The following is a 23814-nucleotide window of genomic DNA, read 5'->3' as shown; positions in this document are numbered from 1 at the left end:
GATTTTCTATGGGGTTGAGATCTGGAGACTGGCTAGGCCACTCCAGGACCTTGAAATGCTTCTTACGAAGCCACTCCTTCGTTGCCCGGGCGGTGTGTTTGGGATCATTGTCATGCTGAAAGACCCAGCCACGTTTCATCTTCAATGCCCTTGCTGATGGAAGGAGGTTTTCACTCAATCTCACGATACATGGCCCCATTCATTCTTTCCTTTACACAGATCAGTCGTCCTGGTCCCTTTGCAGAAAAACAGCCCCAAAGCATGATGTTTCCACCCCCATGCTTCACAGTAGGTATGGTGTTCTTTGGATGCAACTCAGCATTCTTTGTCCTCCAAACACGACGAGTTGAGTTTTCACCAAAAAGTTATATTTTGGTTTCATCTGACCATATGACATTCTCCCAATCCTCTTCTGGATCATCCAAATGCACTCTATCAAACTTCAGCCGGGCCTGGACATGTACTGGCTTAAGCAGGGGGACACGTCTCGCACTGCAGGATTTGAGTCCCTGGCGGCGTAGTGTGTTACTGATGGTAGGCTTTGTTACTTTGGTCCCAGCTCTCTGCAGGTCATTCACTAGGTCCCCCCGTGTGGTTCTGGGATTTTTGCTCACCGTTCTTGTGATCATTTTGACCCCACGGGGTGAGATCTTGCGTGGAGCCCCAGATCGAGGGAGATTATCAGTGGTCTTGTATGTCTTCCATTTCCTAATAATTGTTCCCACAGTTGATTTCTTCAAACCAAGCTGCTTACCTATTGCAGATTCAGTCTTCCCAGCCTGGTGCAGGTCTACAATTTTGTTTCTGGTGTCCTTTGACAGCTCTTTGGTCTTGGCCATAGTAGAGTTTGGAGTGTGACTGTTTGAGGTTGTGGACAGGTGTCTTTTATACTGATAACAAGTTCAAACAGGTGCCATTAATACAGGTAACGAGTGGAGGACAGAGGAGCCTCTTAAAGAAGAAGTTACAGGTCTGTGAGAGCCAGAAATCTTGCTTGTTTGTAGGTGACCAAATACTTATTTTCCACCATCATTTGCAAATAAATTCATAAAAATCCTACAATGTGATTTTCTGGAGAAAAAAAATCTGGAATTTTTTTTTCTTCTCAATTTGTCTGTCATTGTTGACGTGTACCTATGATGAAAATGACAGGCCTCTCTCATCTTTTTAAGTGGGAGAACATGCACAATTGGTGGCTGACTAAATACTTTTTTCCCCCACTGTATATCCCTTCTATAATCCATCTTTAATGAAAAATAAATGCTTAAGAGTTTGACTTGAAATTAAGTGATTGAGGTAAACGGGTGTTGGAAAATAAAGTATAAAATGGGCATAGAAGTATCAAGGAAGTGTTAATGAAGTCTGATCAGGTAAATATATGAATCATCTCCATAGGAACATGGCACTTTAACCAAGTAGTGTGGCAGTTTATCTGACTATTGTGTCGGTAGGGTAGAATAGAACCTACATTTATTATGTAGTGGAAATGTCAGGAGCATCTCTCACACACTCTCACTGTTCTTTCTCCCTGTAGCCAATGACATTGGAGCTGTTTCCTTGGAGACCAACAATTCACCCCTACATCCTATAATGCCATTTCTGTCATCTGAAGACTGAAAAATGGACACTTGACTGGCCTTCAGGTGGAGCGGAGTCAGCTGAGGTGAAACTGACAGTGACACACGTTGCCACCATAGGATTTGAAGGAATACAAAGCCAAAGCCTTTTAGCATGTCTCTCACCTCTAAACCTAGCTCTTTTAAAATGTGAAACCAAAACCGAATTCCTGTTCACTAAAAACTGTTGCACAGGTTAGATGGTAGATTACCTATCGATTAGAAATATTGTTAATCTCTCTTTGAAAGACAATAGAAAGTGTTAAGCGGGTCCATTGCCATCCCACTAAGGAGATGCCAGAAGGGGGGTCTACACAGGGTCTTATGTATGCAGGCAGGAGCAGGACAGAGTTTCGATAAAGAGTAGGACAGGGTTTCGATCTTGTTCACCTTATGAAACACCGACACACACAGAGAACAAGCAACCTATTGTTTACCTAATGTCAGATGAAATTACTAATAAAAATTCAGGAGGGACCTGTCTGGGAAAATGTCTGGAAAATGTCAGTGGCTAACCCGCCGTGAAATTGATGAGTCTATATAGCTCTGTCTCAATCAACAGCCACTTTAAAGCCTCTGGGAGAGAGAGAAATATCATCACACTCACCACAGCTGAGTTCTGCTTGCTATCACTGGCTCACCTTATTGTTCAAAGCCAGCCAGTCGGACCTACCTAGACACATTAGAGGAACAGGTTTTATTTGGCTTCAGAGATAAACAATGAGCTCTGATTTATGTCATTTGGATAAGTAGACAGTAGGTGTGATTGCAATGCCTAAGTACAGTGGGGAAAAAAAGTATTTAGTCAGCCACCAATTGTGCAAGTTCTCCCACTTAAAAAGATGAGAGAGGCCTGTAATTTTCATCATAGGTACACGTCAACTATGACAGACAAAATGTGGGAAAAAAAATCCAGAAAATCACATTGTAGGATTTTTAATGAATTTATTTGCAAATTATGGTGGAAAATAAGTATTTGGTCAATAACAAAAGTTTCTCAATACTTTGTTATATACCCTTTGTTGGCAATGACACAGGTCAAACGTTTTCTGTAAGTCTTCACAAGGTTTTCACACACTGTTGCTGGTATTTTGGCCCATTCCTCCATGCAGATCTCCTCTAGAGCAGTGATGTTTTGGGGGCTGTCGCTGGGCAACACGGACTTTCAACTCCCTCCAAAGATTTTCTATGGGGTTGAGATCTGGAGACTGGCTAGGCCACTCCAGGACCTTGAAATGCTTCTTACGAAGCCACTCCTTCGTTGCCCGGGCAGTGTGTTTGGGATCATTGTCATGCTGAAAGACCCAGCCACATTTCATCTTCAATGCCCTTGCTGATGGAAGGAGGTTTTCACTCAAAATCTCACGATACATGGCCCCATTCATTCTTTCCTTTACACGGATCAGTCGTCCTGGTCCCTTTGCAGAAAAACAGCCCCAAAGCATGATGTTTCCACCCCCATGCTTCACAGTAGGTATGGTGTTCTTTGGATGCAACTCAGCATTCTTTGTCCTCCAAACACGACGAGTTGAGTTTTTACCAAAAAGTTATATTTTGGTTTCATCTGACCATATGACATTCTCCCAATCCTCTTCTGGATCATCCAAATGCACTCTAGCAAACTTCAGACAGGCCTGGACATGTACTGGCTTAAGCAGGGGGACACGTCTGGCACTGCAGGATTTGAGTCCTTGGCGGCGTAGTGTGTTACTGATGGTAGGCTTTGTTACTTTGGTCCCAGCTCTCTGCAGGTCATTCACTAGGTCCCCCCGTGTGGTTCTGGGATTTTTGCTCACCGTTCTTGTGATCATTTTGACCCCACGGGGTGAGATCTTGCGTGGAGCCCCAGATCGAGGGAGATTATCAGTGGTCTTGTATGTCTTCCATTTCCTAATAATTGCTCCCACTGTTGATTTCTTCAAACCAAGCTGCTTACCTATTGCAGATTCAGTCTTCCCAGCCTGGTGCAGGTCTACAATTTTGTTTCTGGTGTCCTTTGACAGCTCTTTGGTCTTGGCCATAGTGGAGTTTGGAGTGTGACTGTTTGAGGTTGTGGACAGGTGTATTTTATACTGATAACAAGTTAAAACAGGTGCCATTAATACAGGTAACGAGTGGAGGACAGAGGAGCCTCTTAAAGAAGAAGTTACAGGTCTGTGAGAGCCAGAAATCTTGCTTGTTTGTAGGTGACCAAATACTTATTTTCCACCATAATTTGCAAATAAATTCATAAAAAATCCTACAATGTGATTTTCTGGAATTTTTCTTCTCAATTTGTCTGTCATAGTTGACGTGTACCTATGATGAAAATTACAGGCCTCTCTCATCTTTTTAAGTGGGAGAACTTGCACAATTGGTGGCTGACTAAATACTTTTTTCCCCCACTGTAGATCTGTGTCATTATATATAGGTGAAAGGATGTTTACTTACCTTGTTAGGTTGATTGAGTGAATGATGGTCAGGATTGATTCAGGAGTCAAAAACAAGTCTTACGGTGAAATTCAGCCGTATACACTTTATTGCCAACAGGGGGATTATAGAAAGAACCATTCCACTTCCAAGCCCACTAATCTCTGTCAAAAAGAAGTGAGTGGCTATCTTAGCCTGCATCAGATGTCAAAATGAACAAAGATATTCTTCACACTTTGTGTGTCATTTCCTTGCAAAGATGATGGAAAGGATAAAGTGCATAAGCAATGATTTGAGGACATGTGAAACCTTTCTATGTCCCGTTTTTTAAGCGTAAAAGGAAATTGTCCCATTACCTGTCTGAGATGGCCTCAGTTTGCTCAGTTTGAGAGGATCATCCAGGGGCTGACCTTTATTTGGTTCTCCTGATAGCTGCCAAAAAAAATGGCAGAATTATAAAAAATCTACTCAGACAAATCATACTGTGCTTTTCCTTTTATGAAGTAGACCTTCCTCTATGGTCTGGTTCTGGTTTACAGCCATGAGCCAAAGTATTTTGATGTGCATGGCAGCTGCCTATTCCTGCTCATTGTAAATCATTCATGACTGAGTTAAAATATAAAGTTGAGTAATAGTGTTTTACTTTTTAATCTGTGCTATTATTTTGTGTGGAACATTAGTTCCACACAAAAGTATTTGAACGCAGTGTGAGTGTGTAAGGAATAGTGATGCTTGGTGAAAATGTCACTGGCAGCCCAATCAAAGTTGGATCTTTCTTAGCTTTATTTTCACAAACCAACTGTGTTCCCTCTGTTTTTTCCCCTCATAAAATGTCACAAAAGGTGTGTTAAGATTAAAACTAGGCTGTCTACAGAGATCAGACGTATTTCTTGGCTTTTGTGTCAAATCTGCACTTTGATTGGATGTGTTTCCTGTCTGGTCACCACAAAGGGCCACATTTAGATCAGAGCTATGAGAGAGAGAGACAGAGAGAGAAATATACAGAGAGAGAGAGCGAGAGAGCGAGAGAGAGCGAGAGAGAGATAGTAGCAGGGATGGAATTAATGAGGGATCACACTTATCCCTCCTCTCTAACGAGAAGAGAGTATATGGGTGTGTGTAAGAAGTTAGGAATTATGTTTTCCTCCCTCAGATCTTTAGCGCCCAAGACAGTAATGATCTATGCATTTCCATTACTACATCAGCTCAGACTAAAAGCTTAACATTTCTGTCCAGTCACTGGTTAGACCCAAGAGGCCTCTGAAGCTGAGCCATCTCCATACTAAGCAAAAAAATGCTATGCTAAACATTAGCACGAGGAGCTAAATCACAGGCAACTGACTAATCACAACTGAACAACACCAAGTTGGACAAGTGTCATTTCAAAACACCAAGACAAGCTTAAACTTGACCCCGAAACACAAAGAACTCACATCATTGTATGATTATCCAAAATTAAACACACATTTAGAAAGTGTATATAGAAAATTGCCTGTGTCATGCGTGAGGTGCCAAACTGTGTATTCCCTGCCATTGCCCGGGGGGAGCTCATTACCCACCCTCAAAGCAGGGTTTTGATGCATGTCTGCCCATATTCTGTTGTAATTAATTCCAGTCCTTTTGGCTTTTTTTCTCCTCCATTAATCTGTGTATTTAATTAAGGCACTGCTTGCTTTTATGGTGCAGGGAGAGAGAGACACCATCGGAACCGTTTTGCTGGAGCTGTAAACGTTTTCACGGTTGCTTTCAACATCAGACGTATCGAGTGATGGGAATGCTTGCCAAGCAGAAAGTTAGATAAGCAAACCGGCTGCTGGAGGTCATCCAGACTGACACTTAAACATCCCCCCTCCTCCTCTGTTCCATACGTGTCTTGATCTCTATCTCTTCCTCTCTTTCATGGGTGTCTATCCATCCCTCTATCTGGTGTATTTTGACCTCTCTTTCACACCATCTGTATCACCCAGTTAGTCGTTAGACAAAGATAAGATGGGGTGAGAGATTATCTCCCTGTGTGCCAGTACATCTCTTTTGTTCTCAGCAGAACATGCTGTATTCTCTGGGATGTTGTTGGGTGGTCTGCACAAACCGAATGCTCATTAGAAACTAAACATAACCTGTCACCTTGCCTTCAGATAATACATTTCTTGTAATTTTCCATCTCTATAACATTATGTTATTTATTTATTTGTATTTATTTCACCTTTATTTAACCAGGTAAGCCAGTTGAGAACAAGTTCTAATTTACAACTGCGACTTGGCCAAGATAAAGCAAAGCAGTGCGGTAAAAACAACAACAACACAGAGTTACATATGGAATAAACAAAACGTACAGTCAATAACACAATAGAAAATCTATATACAGTGTGTGCAAATGTAGTAAGTTATGGAGGTAAGGCAATAAATAGGCCATAGTGCAAAATAATTACAATGATAATTTAGTATTAACATTGGAGTGATAGATGTGCAGAAGATGATGTGCCTATAGAGATACTGGGGTGCAAATGAGTAAAATAAATAACAATGTAAATAACAATATGGGGATGAGGTAGATGGGTGGGCTAATTACAGATGGGCTGTGTACAGGTGCAGTGATCGGTAAGCTGCTCTGACAACTGATGCTTAAAGATAGTGAGGGAGATAAGTGTCTCCAGCTTCAGAGATTTTTGCAGTTCGTTCCAGCCATTTGCAGCAGAGAACTGGAAGGAACGGCGACCAAAGGAGGTGTTGGCTTTGGGGATGACCAGTGAGATATACCTGCTGGAACGCATACTACGGGTGGGTGTTGCTATGGTGACCAATGAGCTAAGATAAGACGGGGATTTGCCTAGAAGTGATTTATAGATGACCTGGAGCCAATGGGTTTGGCAACAAATATGTAGTGAGGGCCAGCCAACGAGAGCGTACAGGTCACAATGGTGGGTAGTATATGGGGCTTTGGTGACAAAACGGATGGCACTGTGATAGACTACATCCAATTTGCTGAGTAGAGTGTTGGAAGCTATTTTGTGAAAGACATCACCGAAGTCAAGGATCGGTAGGATAGTCAGTTTTACGAGGGCATGTTTAGCAGCATGAGTGAAGGAGGCTTTATTGCGAAATAGGAAGCCGATTCTAGATTTAACTTTGGATTGGAGATGCTTAATGTGAGTCTGGAAGGAGAGTTTACAGTCTAACCAGACACCTAGGTATTTGTAGTTGTCCACATATTCTAAGTCAGACCCGCCGAGAGTAGTGATTCTAGTCGGGCAGGCGGGTGTAAGCAGCGTTCGATTGAAGAGCATGCATTTAGTTTTACTAGCGTTTAAGAGCAGTTGGAGGCCACGGAAGGAGTGTTGTATGGCACTGAAGCTCGTTTGGAGGTTTGTTAACACAGTGTCCAATGAAGGGCCAGATGTATACAAAATGGTGTCGTCTGCGTAGAGGTGGATCTGAGAGTCACCAGCAGCAAGAGCGACATCATTGATATACACAGAGAATAGAGTCGGCCCGAGAATTGAACCCTGTGGCACCCCCATTGAGACTGCCATAGGTCCAGACAACAGGCCCTCCGATTTTACACATTGAACTCTATCTGAGAAGTAGTTGGTGAACCAGGCGAGGCAGTCATTTGAGAAACCAAGGCTATTTAGTCTGCCAATAAGAATGCGGTGATTGACAGAGTCAAAAGCCTTGGCCAGGTCAATGAAGACGGCTGCACAGTACCCTCTTTTATAGATCGCGGTTATTATATCGTTTAGGACCTTGAGCGTGGCTGAGGTACACCCATGACCAGCTCAGAAACCAGATTGCATAGCGGAGAAGGTACGGTGGGATTCGAAATGGTCAGTGATCTGTTTGTTAACTTGGCTTTCAAATACTTTCAAAAGGCAGGGCAGGATGGATATAGGTCTGTAACAGTTTGGATCTAGAGTGTCACCCCCTTTGAAGAGGGGGATGACCGCGGCAGCTTTCCAATCTCTGGGGTTCTCAGACGATACGAAGGAGAGGTTGAACAGGCTGGTAATAGGGGTTGCGACAATTTTGGCAGCTAATTTTAGAAAGAAAGGGTCCAGATTGTCTAGCCCAGCTGATTTGTAGGGGTCCAGATTTTGCAGCTCTTTCAGAACATTAGCTATCTGAATTTGGGTGAAGGAGAAGCGGGGGGGCATGGGCAAGTTGAGCGGAGGGTGCAGAGCTGGTGGCCGGGGTAGGGGTAGCCATGTGGAAAGCATGGCCAGCCATAGCAAAATGCGATTATCGTAGATTTATCGGTAGTGACAGTGTTTCCTAGCCTCAGTGCAGTGGGCAGCTGGGAGGAGGTGCTCTTATTCTCCATGGACTTTACAGTGTCCCAAAAGTTAGTGCTACAGGATGCAAATTTCTGTTTGAAAAAGTTAGCCTTTGCTTTCCTAACTGATTGTGTATATTGGTTCCTGACTTCCCTGAAAAGTTGCATATCGCGGGGGCTGTTCGATGCTAATGCAGTACGCCACAGGATGTTTTTGTGCTGGTCAAGGGCAGTCAAGTCTGGGGTGAACCAGGGGCTATATCTGTTCTTAGTTCTGAATTTTTTGAATGGGGCATGCTTATTTAAGATGGAGAGGAAAGCACTTTTAAAGAACAACCAGGCATCCTCTACTGACAGAATGAGGTCAATATCCATCCAGGATACCTGGGCCAGGTATATTAGAAAGGCCTGCTCGCTGAAGTGTTCTAGGGAGCATTTGACAGTGATGAGGGATGGTCGTTTGATTGCGGACCCATTACGGATGCAGGCAATGAGGCAGTGATCGCTGAGATCCTGGTTGATGACAGCGGAGGTGTATTTAGAGGGTAAATTAGTCAGGATGATATCTATGAGGGTGCTCATGTTAGGGGGTTGTACCTGGTAGGTTCCTTGATAATTTGTGTGAGATTGAGGGCATCTAGTTTAGATTGTAGGATGGCCGGGGTGTTAAGCATATCCCAGTTTAGGTCACCAAGCAATACGAACTCTGAGGATAGATGGTGGGCAATCAATTCACATATGGTGTTCAGGGCACAGCTGGGGGCTGAGGGGGGTCTGTAGCAAGCGGCAACAGTGAGAGACTTATTTCTGGAAAGGTGGATTTTTAGAAGTAGAAGCTCAAACTGTTTGGGCACAGACCCCGATAGTATGATAGAGCTCTGCAGGCTATCTCTACAGTAGATTGCAACTCTGCCCCCTTTGGCAGTTCTATCTAGACGGAAAATGTTGTAGTTGGGATTGGACATTTCAGAATCTTTGGTGGCCTTCCTAAGCCAGGATTCAGACACTGCTAGCACATCAGGGTTGGCGTAGTGTGCTAACGCAGTGAATAACTCAAACTTAGGGAGGAGGCTTCTGATGTTAACATGCAAGAAACCAAGGCTTTTGCAGTTACAGAAGTCAACAAACGATAGCGCCTGGGGAGCAGGAGTGATACTGAGGGCTACAGCGCCTGGGTTAACCTCTACATCACCAGAGGAACAGAGGAGGAGTAGAATAAGGATATGGCTAAAGGCTTTAAGAACTGGTCTTCTAGTGCGTTGGGTACAGAGAAAAAAATGGCAGATTTCCGGGCGTTGTAGAATAGATTCAGGGCATTATGTACAGACAAGGATATGGAAGGATATGAGTACAGTGGAGGTAAACCTAAGCATTGGGTAAAGATGAAAGAGATAGCATCACTGGAGGCACCGATTGAGCCGGTCTCCGCGTGTGTGGGGGGTGAGACATATTGACATGGGATATAGGCATAAAGCAGTCACAGGTGTTATTCGAGAGAGCTAAGACAACAGCTGGTAATGGCGATGAAAGTTTGAGCTGAGGCTAAACAGATAAACAGGATGGGGTACCGTATAAAGGAACAGTCCAGCAGGCATCAGCTGTGTAGCTGAGTGATCATAAGGTCCAGTGAACAGCAATAAGTAAGTCCGGGAGCAGTTCAGTGGCTGCTACGCTACAGGCGAGCTGGAGGCACGGCTGTTGATTGCGTGTGCTAGCGGGCCGGGGCTAGCAGATGGATCTTCGTGGTCGTCACAACGGGAAGCCTGTTGAAACTACGTCGGCAGACCAGTCGTGATGGATCGCCGGGGCTCCGTGTCAACAGTAGGAGGTCCCGTCCGGTTGACAGAGAGGTAGATAGCCGGGAGATGGGCCTGGCTCGAGGCTAGCTCAAGGCTAACTGGGGTTAACTTCAGGACAGTGGTGATTAGTGGTGATTAGACAACAACGACAACAGCCATTCGGTTGCAGCTAGCTAGTTGCGACGATCCGGTGTTAAGGTCCAGTGATTCAGTGATTCTGGCAGAAAATCCAATATGCTCTGGCTCGATAGCGCGATGTGCAGACTGTGCAGACTGGACGATAATTGTCCAGGATAGAGCTGGCTGGTAGGTAGTGCAGGCCACGGCCACGGACAATGGTGAAGACCGCTAACGGTGGCTAATAGCAAGTAGCTAGTTAGCTGGCTAGCTGGCTAGTTTCAGCCAGAGTTTCTGGATAAAAATGTATGAAGAAATAATAGAATCTGTTCCATATTGGGTGAGGCGGATTACAGGAAAGTATATTTAGTTAAAGGATGGAAAGTGAGATTGAGAAATATAAACGAAAAAGACAAAAAAACTAAAAACTGGCTATTTACATGAGGACACTACAGAAAACACGACCAAACTGCTATGCCATTTGCGCACTTGTAAGGCAAAATTGAAATAGAAAAACGCAAACAAATCTGACATGAATTGTCAGCATAATGAATTGTGTATAAATATTTACATTTTATTTATATTCTTCTCCACAAAAGTATGCAGTCAAAACGGATGCAAAATGTGTATGAACATCTAGCTAGCTATACAGTACTCATCACTGAATTCAACACATACAGGGGACAAAACATATCCATAATCTTTAACATAGAGTCAGCATTGCACAACAGTGGTTGGACATTGAATCAGGCCATCTACAGTAGCTACAGTGGGGAGAACAAGTATTGGATACACTGCCGATTTTGCAGGTTTTCCTACTTACAAAGCATGTAGAGGTCTGTAATTTTTATCATAGGTACACTTCAACTGTGAGAGACGGAAAATCACATTGTATGATTTTTAAGTAATTCATTTTCATTTTATTGCATGACATAAGTATTTGATACATCAGAAAAGCAGAACTTAATATTTGGTACAGAAACCTTTGTTTGCAATTAAAGAGATAATACGTTTCCTGTAGGTCTTGACCAGGTTTGCACACACTGCAGCAGGGATTTTGGCCCACTCCTCCATACAGACCTTCTCCAGATCCTTCAGGTTTCGGGGCTGTCGCTGGGCAATACGGACTTTCAGCTCCCTCCAAAGATTTTCTATTGGGTTCAGGTCTGGAGACTGGCTAGGCCACTCCAGGACCTTGAGATGCTTCTTACGGAGCCACTCCTTAGTTGCCCTGGCTGTGTGTTTCGGGTCGTTGTCATGCTGGAAGACCCAGCCACGACCCATCTTCAATGCTCTTACTGAGGGAAGGAGGTTGTTGGCCAAGATCTCGCGATCCATCCTCCCCTCAATACGGTGCAGTCGTCCTGTCCCCTTTGCAGAAAAGCATCCCCAAATAATGATGTTTCCACCTCCATGCTTCACGGTTGGGATGGTGTTCTTGGGGTTGTACTCATCCTTCTTCTTCCTCCAAACACGGCGAGTGGAGTTTAGACCAAAAAGCTCTATTTTTGTCTCATCAGACCACATGACCTTCTCCCATTCCTCCTCTGGATAATCCAGATGGTCATTGGCAAACTTCAGACGGGCCAGGACATGCGCTGGCTTGAGCAGGGGGACCTTGTCTGCGCTGCAGGATTTTAATCCATGACGGCGTAGTGTGATACTAATGGTTTTCTTTGAGACTGTGGTCCCAGCTCTCTTCAGGTCATTGACCAGGTCCTGCCGTGTAGTTCTGGGCTGATCCCTCACCTTCCTCATGATGATTGATGCCCCACGAGGTGAGATCTTGCATGGAGCCCCAGACCGAGGGTGATTGACCGTCATCTTGAACTTCTTCCATTTTCTAATAATTGCGCCAACAGTTGTTGCCTTCTCACCAAGCTGCTTGCCTATTGTCCTGTAGCCCATCCCAGCCTTGTGCAGGTCTACAATTTTATCCCTGATGTCCTTACACAGCTCTCTGGTCTTGGCCATTGTGGAGAGGTTGTAGTCTGTTTGATTGAGTGTGTGGACAGGTGTCTTTTATACCGGTAACGAGTTCAAACAGGTGCAGTTAATACAGGTAATGAGTGGAGAACAGGAGGGCTTCTTAAAGAAAAACTAACAGGTCAGTGAGAGCCGGAATTCTTACTGGTTGGTAGGTGATCAAATACTTATGTCATGCACTAAAATGCAAATGAATCATACAATGTGATTTTCTGAAAAAAAAAAAAAAATTACAGACCTCTACATGCTTTGTAAGTAGGAAAACCTGCAAAATCGGCAGTGTATCAAATACTTGTCCTCCCCACTGTATATGTAGATCCATATTAACTGCTGACAAGCTTTGGTACAAAATATTTTTAAAAAGGAGTAAAAAAAAACAACGGCAGGCAAGAAAGGTTCACTTTAAAAGAGCGTTAAATAGGTGGTGAGAGAAGAAGCAGAAAGACTTTATTTGAAATATACACAGTTATGACCTCGGTCCTAAAAAATATGTTCCCAAACAAATTAGTTGAAATAAAAAAATTGACCACAGTTGGAGGAAACCCTGAACAATAAGAGTGCGCGTTCATCTTAACAATTATAAAGCTTTATAAATAAACACATTATATTTAGCTTGTTTGACACACGTGACAAGGCTAAAGAACATGGATACCATTTAAAACGTTTTCTTCTCTTAGCAATGGGTCGAGTCCACAGTTATGAACAGGTGTCAAAGAGTCTTAAAAAAATGTGGTGCCATATTTAGAGTAAAAAAATACATACTATGCCAGACAACGATGATTAAAATAGTATTTGTGAATACTGAGACCGTAGCATTGTGTAGTTTGGCTGGTGGCCATACGAAGGGAGGTGGGTGAGTGGTGCAGTCTAGCGGTCTAGTCCTCCTGGTGGTTAGGGACTGAAGGCAGATTCGGAGGAAGCAGGACACAGAGGGAGCAGACAGACAGGCAGCTGTTGTGCAGTATCTCCAATACAAACAGGGAATAAGGTATTTTCTAAATGTTAGGTTGATATGCAAAATGATCCAGAAGGGTAGGGTCAGGAGTTGGGTTAGGATGGTGATGGACGTTGGAAGGACAGCACAAGGCGGTCTAACTCAACAGTATAAAGTGGCTTCCTCTCCTCCTCTTTTTTTCATCTATACTGATGGGAATTAAACTGCTTTCCAATTAGTGGAGAAGAAAGGGGAGGAGACGAGTTGCACCCTGTGATTGATGACAATGGTGATGATGATGGCCAGTTTGGTCTAGATGGCACAGTCGTCCTGAGAGGCGGGGCTGAAGGCGGAGCTCCGGAGCGTATCCAAGCAGTTGACGAGGATGAGCGTGCCCGTCAGGTGTTTCCAGCGCTTGGTGATGGGGCTCTTCATCTTGTCTAGGCCCATGTGCAGCTCCTGGATCACGTCCCGGTAGCTGTCCCCGATCTGGGCCGCCCACGTCAGCAGGAAGTCATAGGCTGGCTTCCACATGGCCTACACAGGGAGAGAGTGAAACAGAAAGAGGTGGTGATTGAAGGGAGCATATTTAAATGAAAGTAGATCACATAGGACTTGCATGCTGTTTTCTGATGTTTCTATGACCATAATTATGTTGTTGGCTTATAAAGCAATTTTACACGAGAGGGCTTGCTAAACAACTGTTTTAGCACGGCTGTGCTGCGGTCATAGATACGAGGCGGAGCTGAGTACTGTAGATCAGCACAGCAGTGATAAGAAAGTATTTTTGCACAACCTCGAATGTACAATTGCTTTTCTACAACTGGTTAAATAAAACACTTTATTTAGATAAATCTGTATTTATAGGCTACTATTTCATCCCTCAACGAAAATATAGGCCTAGTCCCGACACATCTATGGTTTCTATGGTTGCTAGCCAAGCAGGCTGGCCATTCATTGTATCGGTTAGGTTGCCAGAGACGCAACCTAGTCGTAAAGTATTTTTGTTCTATATCCAGTCGTTCATTCTAAATGTTCCGTTGCTGGCAACGCTCTTATCCCTTGCTAGCTACCTAACTATGGCTAACAGTCCAGCTAGAATAACCACAAAGAAGCTGCATTTGCATTTGTTTAAGCTGTTTTGGATACATCCATAACAATGAGCTAATTATACGCGATTTCGCCTCTCGTCAGGACACTGTTCAGAGGAACTAGCCAACTACACAGCTAACGCAATCACTTCAAACTGAAGCTGGTAAGACAGCAAACTAGCTGCATTTCATATCGTTTGACCTGTTTTTCTATTGACATTTATTTTTATATATCCATAAAAATTATGTTGATTCATGACATCGACTGGCTGAGAAAATATGTCTGTCTCGTCCTGACACGTTAATCCTCAATAGGACAATGGAGATCGACTTTCAATATTGAAACAATGTTGCAAATGTCGAGAGACAGACAGCATCGTTTGTACAACCCCCCGTTGTTGCAAACCAAATGTTAGGCTAGACGCAAGGGGAAATAATGTCTAGATGCTTTTTACAGTGGAGATCAAGTTAAAGTTAATACATTGACTGGCTGGGCTGATGGGACAGAAAACAAGATGCACATTTTTGCGTCATAGGCTTACCCGTGCTAAACAGATTTTTTAGTATGGCTTAGAACGCGTCTCAACCAATCACAATGCTTGTTTTGACCAACCCGTTGTAGAACACACAGTACAGCACAGGGAGAGATAAGGTCAGAGGACAATGAGGGGTGGCAATTGAAGACAACATATTGAACAGTGTGACAATAAATCACATGGGTCTTGCATGCTGTGTTCTGCCAGTTTAATTTACTATGGTCATGGTTATATGGCTGACATTCACAGTATATCAATCCAAAAGTATATAAAAAAAAGAAGTACAAGTATCTCACTATCTATAGATCACAGGTAATATAATTTCAATCAGCTATGTCTAGTGCTCCATTTTTCAATATGGTTGCCAACAAAGTTTTAGTAGGATCGTGCCATCCAGACCACTCACCTCATTGTCCACTACTCCGTTCTTGTCTCTGTGGGGTGCCTCGTATGCATCCATCTGCAGACGGGACACCTTGGCCAGCCTCTCAGCCAGCTCCCTCCATCGCCCGGCCACCTCCACCGCTGTGGTCAGCAGGACAAAGTCCATCACCAGCCTGGCTACCAGGCCCTGGCAGTCCATCTTCAGCAATGCCTGAGAGGGAAGACAGAGAGACAGACTGGTCAGGATAAAACATTTAAATAATAAACAATCTGTACATTCTTGTCAATACAATTCCATGAAATGATTGGCTCATAGACAAGGAGATGCTGGTCAGGACAAGATAACATTCAAAACCCACAGGAACAAACACACAAGAACACATGAAATTCCATGACTTTCTCCTCTGCATTTTGTTTATTGGCTATGCTTCACATTGTTCCCAAACATCCTCTTTTCCATAATCTCATGTCTGTGTAATTTCTTCAGATGTATTCAAGAAGGTCTGACGGGAACTGAGCCACTAAGCACCAGCTCACCAGGAGGGCTACAGCGTTCCAAGGCCATGCAGGCTCCAACTCTCTGGCTCCAGCTAGCTAGCTGGCTGTGCTACTTGGCTAAGAGCGATTTCTGTTTGATTAACTCAGCGATAGGCAGGGGAGCAGAGCAGGGGATTACGTGCCATTATGGAGCACAGCTAACAGCAGGGAACCAAAGCTGTACTACACTACTTGAAAAGGAGAAAGAGAGACGTTTGACTGGCTAGTTTGGCTTATGTTTCTGTACATCTAATTTGTTTGGAGTGTCGTCCAGACCAATCCCTCACCCTTTAACCCCCTCTGTCTTGTCAAGTTGGGGTGAAACTAAACTCTGCGTGTGCTCATGGAATCTGAAGAATATTTTCATGTAAGCACAACCTCAGGCAAAGAGTATCATAGAGCAGGACTGAAGTGCTGCACACGTGTACATTTGCAAAGTCAAATGCAGCCACACAAACAAACGCAAACATGAACACACAACAAACCCATGCACACACCAAAGAGCCTTCCCTTAATGATACTCAGCAACCACAGAATACATGGTTAAACACAGTGAGCTTCTCTATGACTACCAGACTCAACAGAGCCAGGGAGAATAAACGGGACATTAAAGCGCTGCCAACTAAAGCTCTGATTTGGGCTTTAGTTGCATGGGCAGGAATGCATGGAATGACAGGAAATGGGGAAGGGGGATGAAGAGGTGAAGGAATGTGGTGATGCTAGTCTCACACACACACACACACACACACACACACACACACACACACACACACACACACACACACACACACACACACACACACACACACACACACACACACACAGGAGGATGAGATAGCAGGAGCTCCAGCACACTAACAGTTAGCCAGGAATGCACTGTTTTGGCCCAGATCAGAGTAAAAAGGCAGAGGGGATTTCCACTTCAGCCCAGCCCAGAATCTGATTATTTCTGCTAAAGCAACATGGAGTTCATTTCCATTTGAGTAACTATGCAGACATTCTTATGCAGAATGATTTAGAATAAGGACATTCAACGATCCCACCTGTGTGCATTTGTTAGTATGTATTTCGTACGTGTGGTTCTGTGTGTTTGTGTATGTTGTGGAAGGGAAGAGTCCTCCTGAAAGATAAGGCCTCAGACAAGCACCTGCTTCCTCTCTGGATAACAGCAACAGGAAATCCCTGCAGAAATCAAGGAGCGCACTTCCCATGTCACCTCCAGCTAGATCCTGACACAGCTAAGAGTCGTGCTAACAGACAAACAACAATGCTCCACATATAAAACCAGTAAAGTTGACTTTACAAACAATGCACACAGAGAGTAGTTCAGTGTTGACCAACTACACTGTTTGCTTGGGTTGACAAAAGCAAATACTTATTGAGAACTAGGTGAAGGCCCTCTTCTGACCACAAAGCTAACAACTTGTTACTGGTTCATTAAGGAAACAGTCAGGAACAAAACAAACATTCTTAATTACATTCTTATTAAGTTATTATTTGTGAGTTGAACTCCTGCTACACAACTGTGCGTTTCCATTATAAACACGTCTCTCTTCATTGTTAGAACTGAGAGATGAATAAAGCATTGACAGAGCCAGTAAGCCCATTCCACTATGCTCTGCTCCCATGTGCCTCATTGTTCTCCTCACACTGTTAATACTGCAAGCTCCAGTCAAATTGCAGGGTAATCTGTGCCTGATCCCTCCCCTTCACTGTGACTTGGTGCTGAACTGTGAAGGCTGCTGCCAAGTATTACCAAAGATTATGAGGGCAAGAGTGGAGATCCAAAAATGACATCTATTCACACTAAGGGTTGGATATAGTCGACAATATGTCCACTGTTGAGGGGTGAGGGGCTGAATGGATGTGTGGTGAGCTATTATGATCACAGAATATAATGAATATAGCAACAGGCTTTAAGACTTAATAGGAGATGCAGTGTTACTACTGTAATGACGCGTGACACACTTGACATGTCATAAAGTCATGCTGTCAAGAGTCGTATGATAACCACGTCGGCATTGTGACAGGATTCAATGAAGTTTGAGCTAACTGCCATTTACACAGCTTTAGGCCAAATACCATCATAGACGGCTGAAGAGAAATTATACAAGTATAGTATACAAAACATTAACAAAACCTGATCTTTCCATGACATTGACTGACCAGGTGAATCCAGGTGAAAGCTATGATCCCTTATTGATTTCACTAGTGTAATCAAAGATGGCGTAGCAGTGCGGTCGTGTACTCTGTGTGTGTCCGTGTAAATAGCCTGTCTTTTTTGTATATTTTTGTATTTTTCGTACATATTTCCCTATCACACTTTTCATCCTTCTACTAAATATACTTTCCTGCAACCCGCCTCACTCAATGTGGAACGGATTCTATTATTGACTTACCTTTTATCTAGACTCCAGTTGAAACTAGCTAGCCAGCTAACTAGCTACTTGCTATTAGCCACCGTTAGCGGTTTTCACCCAGAACATCGGATTTTCTGCTGGAATAACTGAATCACTGGACATTAACACCGGATCGCAACTAGCTAGCCGCAACCGAATGGATGTTGCTGTTGGCTAATCACCACTGCCCCTGAAGCAAGCACCAGTTAGCCTTGAGCTAGCCTCGAGCCAGGCCCATACCCCGGCTATCTACCTCTCTGTCTACCGGACGGGAGTAGCCAGCTAACTAGCTACTTGCTATTGGCCACCGTTAGCGGTTTTTCACCATTGTCCGAGGCCTGCACTACCTACCAGCCAGCTCTAGCCTGGACTATTATCGGCTAGTCTGCACTGTCTGCACAGCGCATTATCGACCCAGAACATATCGGTTTATCTGCCGGAATCACTGGACCTTTAACACCGGATCATCGCAACTAGCTAGCTGCAACCAAATGGATGTTGTTGTTGGCTAATCAGCCTTGAGCTAGCCTCGAGTCAAGCCCATCTCCCGGCTATCTACCTCTCTGTCAACCGGACGGGACCTCCTAGAGTCGACACGGAGCCCCGCCGATCCATCACGACTGGTCTGCCGACGTAATCGTCTGTGGTTTCAACAGGCTTCCCGTTGTGACGACCACGAAGATCCATCTGCTAGCTCCGGCCCGCTAGCACACGCAAACAAAAGCCGTGCTTCCTGCTAGCCTGTGCTGTAGCACCAATTCGAACTGCTCTCGGACTCACATATTGCTGTTCACTGGACCTTATGATCACTCAGCTGCACAGCTGATGCCTGCTGGACTGTTCCTTTACACGGTACCCTGTCCTGTTTATCTGTTTAGCCTCAGCCCAAACTTTCATCGCCATTACCAGTTGTTGTCTTAGCTCTCTCGAATAACACCTGTGATTGCTTTATGCCTCTCTCCCATGTCAATATGCCTTGCCTATTGCTGTTCCAGTTAGGTCTTATTATACCATTTCAATGTAGAGCCCCAAGTCCCTATCAAACTGCCTCAAATAGCTCCTTTGTTCCACCCCCCATACACGCGGAGACCAGCTCAATCGGTGCCTCCAGTGATGCTATCTCTTTCATTGTTACCCAACGCTTAGGTTTACCTCCACTGTACTCATATCCTTCCATATCCTTGTCTGTACATAATGCCCTGAATCTATTCTACAACGGCCGGAAATCTGCAACCTTTATTCTCTGTACCCAACGCACTAGAAGACCAGTTCTTAAAGCCTTTAGCCGTATCCTCATTCTAGTCCTCCTCTGTTCCTCTGGTGATGTAGAGGTCAACCCAGGCCCTGCAGCCCCCAGAATCACTCCTACTCCCCAGGAGCTATCATTTGTTGACTTCTGTAACCGTAAAAGCATTGTTTTTTTGCATGTTAAAATCAGAAGCCTCCTCCCTAAGTTTGAGTTATTCACTACGTTAGCACACCCCGCCAACCCTGATGTTCTAGCAGTGTCTGAATCCTGGCTTAGGAAGGCCACCAAAAATTCTGAAATGTCCATTCCCAACTACAACATTTTCCGTCTAGATAGAACTGCCAAAGGGGGTGGAGTTGCAATCTACTTTAGAGATAGCCTGCAGAGCTCTATCATACTATCCAGGTCTGTGCCCAAACAGTTTGAGCTCCTACTTCTAAAAATCCACCTTTCCAGAAATAAGTCTCTCACTGTTGCCGCTTGCTACAGACCCCCCTCAGCCTCCAGCTGTGCCCTGGACACCATATGTGAATTGATTGCCCCCCATCTGTCCTCAGAGTTCGTCCTGCTTGGTGACCTAAACTGGGATATGCTTAACACCCCGGCCATCCTACAATCCAAACTAGATGTTTGACTTTATGTTTTGTTTACCCCATATGTAACTTTGTGTTGATGTTTTTATCGCACTGCTTTGCTTTATCTTGGCCAGGTCGCAGCTGTAAATGAGAACTTGTTCTCAACTGGCTTACCTGGTTAAATAAAGGTGAAATAAAAAAATTAAAGTTAAATCCACTTCAAATCAGTGTAGATGAAGGGGAGGTGACAGGTTATAGAAGGCTTTCTAAGCCTTGAGACATGGATTGTGTATGTGTGCCATTCAGAGGGTGAATGGGCAAGACAAAAAATGTAAGTGCCTTTGACAGGCGCACCCGTTTGTGTCAAGAATTGTGCGTGCAAGTGTTTGTGTGTGTGTGTGTCTCCCTGCGACTGGTTTAGCTAAATGTCACAAAGACATCAATGCAGACATCAGTGCATAGAGACACTGCATCTTCTCAACTCAATAAATCATCTCACTGTCAAAGTGAGAATGCAAATCTGTCAGGCATATTTCTGAAAGGGGCAGTCAGGCAGGGGGATCTCTGCGGTATGCGTCTTAACACAGTGTGAATCAGTCTTTGAGGTATCGTCTTCTAGTTGAAAACAATGTGTATGAAAGTGTATGAAAGCAAGATCTAAGGATAGCTCCGAGTGATCAATGGCAGGTTGAGAACTGAGGCAGTTCATTTGAGGAACGTGATGCTTCTTGAAGAATAGCAATCTCGTCTCTCCAGCCTCCTCCTTATCTTTCCATTTTCTCCCATTCCTTGACTTAAATATCTCTACTTCCATCTTTTTCTCTTTCATCATCTCGCTCTCCATCTCCATTTCTGTCTGAAATGTTCCCTTGTCGCTCTTCCCATCTCAGCCACTCACTCTAATGTGTATCTCAGTCACACTCTTGCCCTCTACTTCAGGGGTTCTACTGCAGGGGCCCGCGGCCAGATCTCAAAATAACATTTCATATTTTTTATGAGTATTTCTACCAACAGATTAAACAAACTTTGGCCAAGGGATCTGTAGAATAATTTGAGGGTGTAATAAAATACAATGAAATACAATACAATGTAATATTATTAATCTACAATGTATGTTCTTGTATTTATTTAACCCTGTGCAACATGGGCCTGGGAGGGTGACAGGGATATTGGTATCCACAGTGCTTCACCAATTATACATTTTCAACCAATTATTATATATTTTTTTAAATAAATGCACAGTAATTTAAAGCTAGAATCTTTAGTTTCTACATACATTTTTGGTATGGCATACCATGATATACCCCATTTATTCTTGAAAAATATAATTTATAAATGCCTCATGTGCTTAGTTCAACTGTCATACCCAATCAGAACCCAAAATATAAGCTTGTTTTACTCCTATGTTTGTAAACAATGTAAATGTAAACAAACAATACATAGCCTGAAAACATTGTTAAAACTATAATGTTGATATTATGGATGGTCAATCCTTGCATCCATAGCCCGGTCTATGAATTTGAGAGTGGTTACATTGCTCCAGGCCCATCCCTCAGCTTTTTATCAAAACAGAGGCCTGTAGAATTAGCTTAAACTGCTCAATGTTATCTCCAATGCCAAGAGGTGGGCCTTTAAAATGTTCCTACCCAGGGCCCGAAACTTGGTTTGTCCGGCCATGCACTGCCAAAGTCATAGTTTAAACTCCTTGTATGCTATTTCTATCTCACTGGAGTTATGAGGGGGTCCCTGATGAATTTGCTATTACAAAAGGGGTCCCCGGCCCCAAAAAGTTTGAGAACCCCTACTCTACTTAGTTCTACTTTCCCTTTCAACATGTACTATATCTCTTCCTGTTTTCCTGTTCTGGATACACAAATCCAACTGATCGCCTTTATACTCTCAACCGAACAGGAGTCTGCTGAGCTGAGATTAGAGAATTCTGGGTTCTGTTCGTGACACTCTGCCCTCTGTGTGAACCTCGTCCATTCTACCCAGACTGGCAGAAGAGGAACACACAAACAACGTCTCTTCGGAGAGAGACAGATGTGTAGAGCTGTCAACTGTACCAGCACAGCAGTTGGCCACACCCTACTGCTAAAGGAAGTAGGAAGGGAGAGTGTTGAGCAGGAAGTGAAGAACAGAAGATGTCTAGGGATGCAGAAAAAAAATGGGGTCTGTGTAAAGAAATGGCAACACAGAGCTAACTGCACATAATCATCCCGATGGCCGCTTTCAAAGTAATCTTCTAGAAATAGATTGTTATTATTACTCCCGAGTGCTATCAACTGCAGGGATCTCTTGCTCGCTCTCTCTGCAAATAATTCAAAGCATGAGGATTAGGACTCGGGAGGGGTCTGCTACAGAGTTGTGTGCGTGAGTGGTTGGGAACTAAATACCTTTTAGTGTAGGACACAATGGGGTGCCCACCTGCGCAGTTTAGAACCTCCTCCAGATTTTTCCTCTTTTTCCAAATCCTATTTGTGGAATGGGTGCAATGGTGGCTCAGAACCCGTCTTAAAACTGAAGTCAGTATATATACACAACAGTACATAGCACACTCACTGGTCTCCAATTCATGGCTCAACAACACCAGACAGAACAGGCAGTTCTGTAGAGTGTTTCTGCATAGTTGTCTGGTCATAGCCGAGTTGAGGTAGAGGGGCTATGTGAGGGGCAAGGGGAGGTGGTGTGGAATGCAGGCGCCTCTTGGTCCATAACTGGCACTTCTGTTTAGTCTTAACAATGAGACAGGAAACATCTGTGGGACTGTGATCCTCCACAGAGACATGTCCTTGCCCACGTCCATCAGACGCCAAACGCCACGGCCATTACACACAGACCTCTAGTCCTCAGACTGGGGTTGATACAAGCCCACTAAGAGTCTATAATACTTAATACACACAATAAACAACAACAATGTGGTGTTTCTGCTTCTTTTAGTCTCTCAGTCAGTGACAGGGCTGGATGTTTGATGTCAGAGCAGAGACGCCACAGCTGGAGCTTGATTTCATACATACAGTAAGGAAGGTCTGACAAAATATGAGTGAGAATCTCTCTATCTCACAGAATATTGGGTTCTTTCTATTTGGGATTACATAAAACTGCCAGACAAAACAGAGCACAAGAGAGTATGTGTCAAGTCAACCCTTGGGAATTGTTTTAGTATTATTATTGTGCTGATGATCTTGTCCAGCCCTAAATCTTAAAACAGTTGGGAAACATAACTGAAGAAGCTTAATGCTGAGGACAATTTACAGTTTTAATTTCATCTAGACTCAAGTGCATTTGGCTGAAATGGTAAAATCAATAGCCAAGTGTTAATGTGGTGATTATTGCACACATACTATGCAAGTGGCCATTTTGTAAACACGGGGGGCATGTGCAGTTTAAATGTGTTAAAAAGCAGGGCACAAATATGAACTTAGACTAGGTGACAGCTGGTACATACATACACACACACATACACACACACACACACACACATACACTATGCACACAGCCAGACACATGCAAATGTGTGCAAAAAGAAGTGGCCAATATTTATTTTCTGGATAAACGACCTGTTCATACCTATGTTGATTTAAAGATATTTGAGCTTTGTTGACTCATGGATACTGGAGAAAAATGAGTGAGTGCAGGTTAAGTGGGGTAGGTCTAAATCGGCCAGTAAACAAAAACAGTCAATATATTCAAAACTATGAGGGTCGTAAGCAAAGTTTGTCATATTTTCTGTACCAGCATAATTTTACAGTCCGTCTCTTGCTGAGGTGTACTGTAGTCCACCACTGTTTCATCTGTTTGGGCAAGTCTGTACCTGACAAAAATATGCACTAAATAGAGGGCATTCTGTCAATGTTACAATGTAGTGCTGCTGAAAGGATATCTGATGTGACAGAGTGAACGTTCCACTCT

General features: G+C 43.7%; 1 protein-coding gene across 1 annotated transcript in view; it reads right to left on the bottom strand.

The window, feature by feature from the left end:
- Positions 1 to 12440: 12440 nt before the first annotated feature.
- Positions 12441 to 23814, bottom strand: part of LOC121536719 (SH3 domain-binding protein 4) — a 57080-nt gene continuing 45706 nt past the window's right edge. Inside the window, exons 4-5 of the mRNA XM_041844176.2 lie at positions 15165 to 15353; positions 12441 to 13668 (exon numbers count right to left, since the gene is read on the bottom strand). Of these exons, the coding sequence (XP_041700110.1) occupies positions 13444 to 13668; positions 15165 to 15353 (414 nt within the window). The 3' untranslated portion in view covers positions 12441 to 13443. The remainder of the gene's footprint in view (positions 13669 to 15164; positions 15354 to 23814) is intronic.

Source organism: Coregonus clupeaformis, chromosome 23 (genome assembly GCF_020615455.1).
Source record: "Coregonus clupeaformis isolate EN_2021a chromosome 23, ASM2061545v1, whole genome shotgun sequence".
Lineage (NCBI taxonomy): Eukaryota > Metazoa > Chordata > Actinopteri > Salmoniformes > Salmonidae > Coregonus > Coregonus clupeaformis.
Note: the sequence above shows the minus strand (reverse complement) of the source record. Positions and strands in the feature narration are given on the sequence as shown.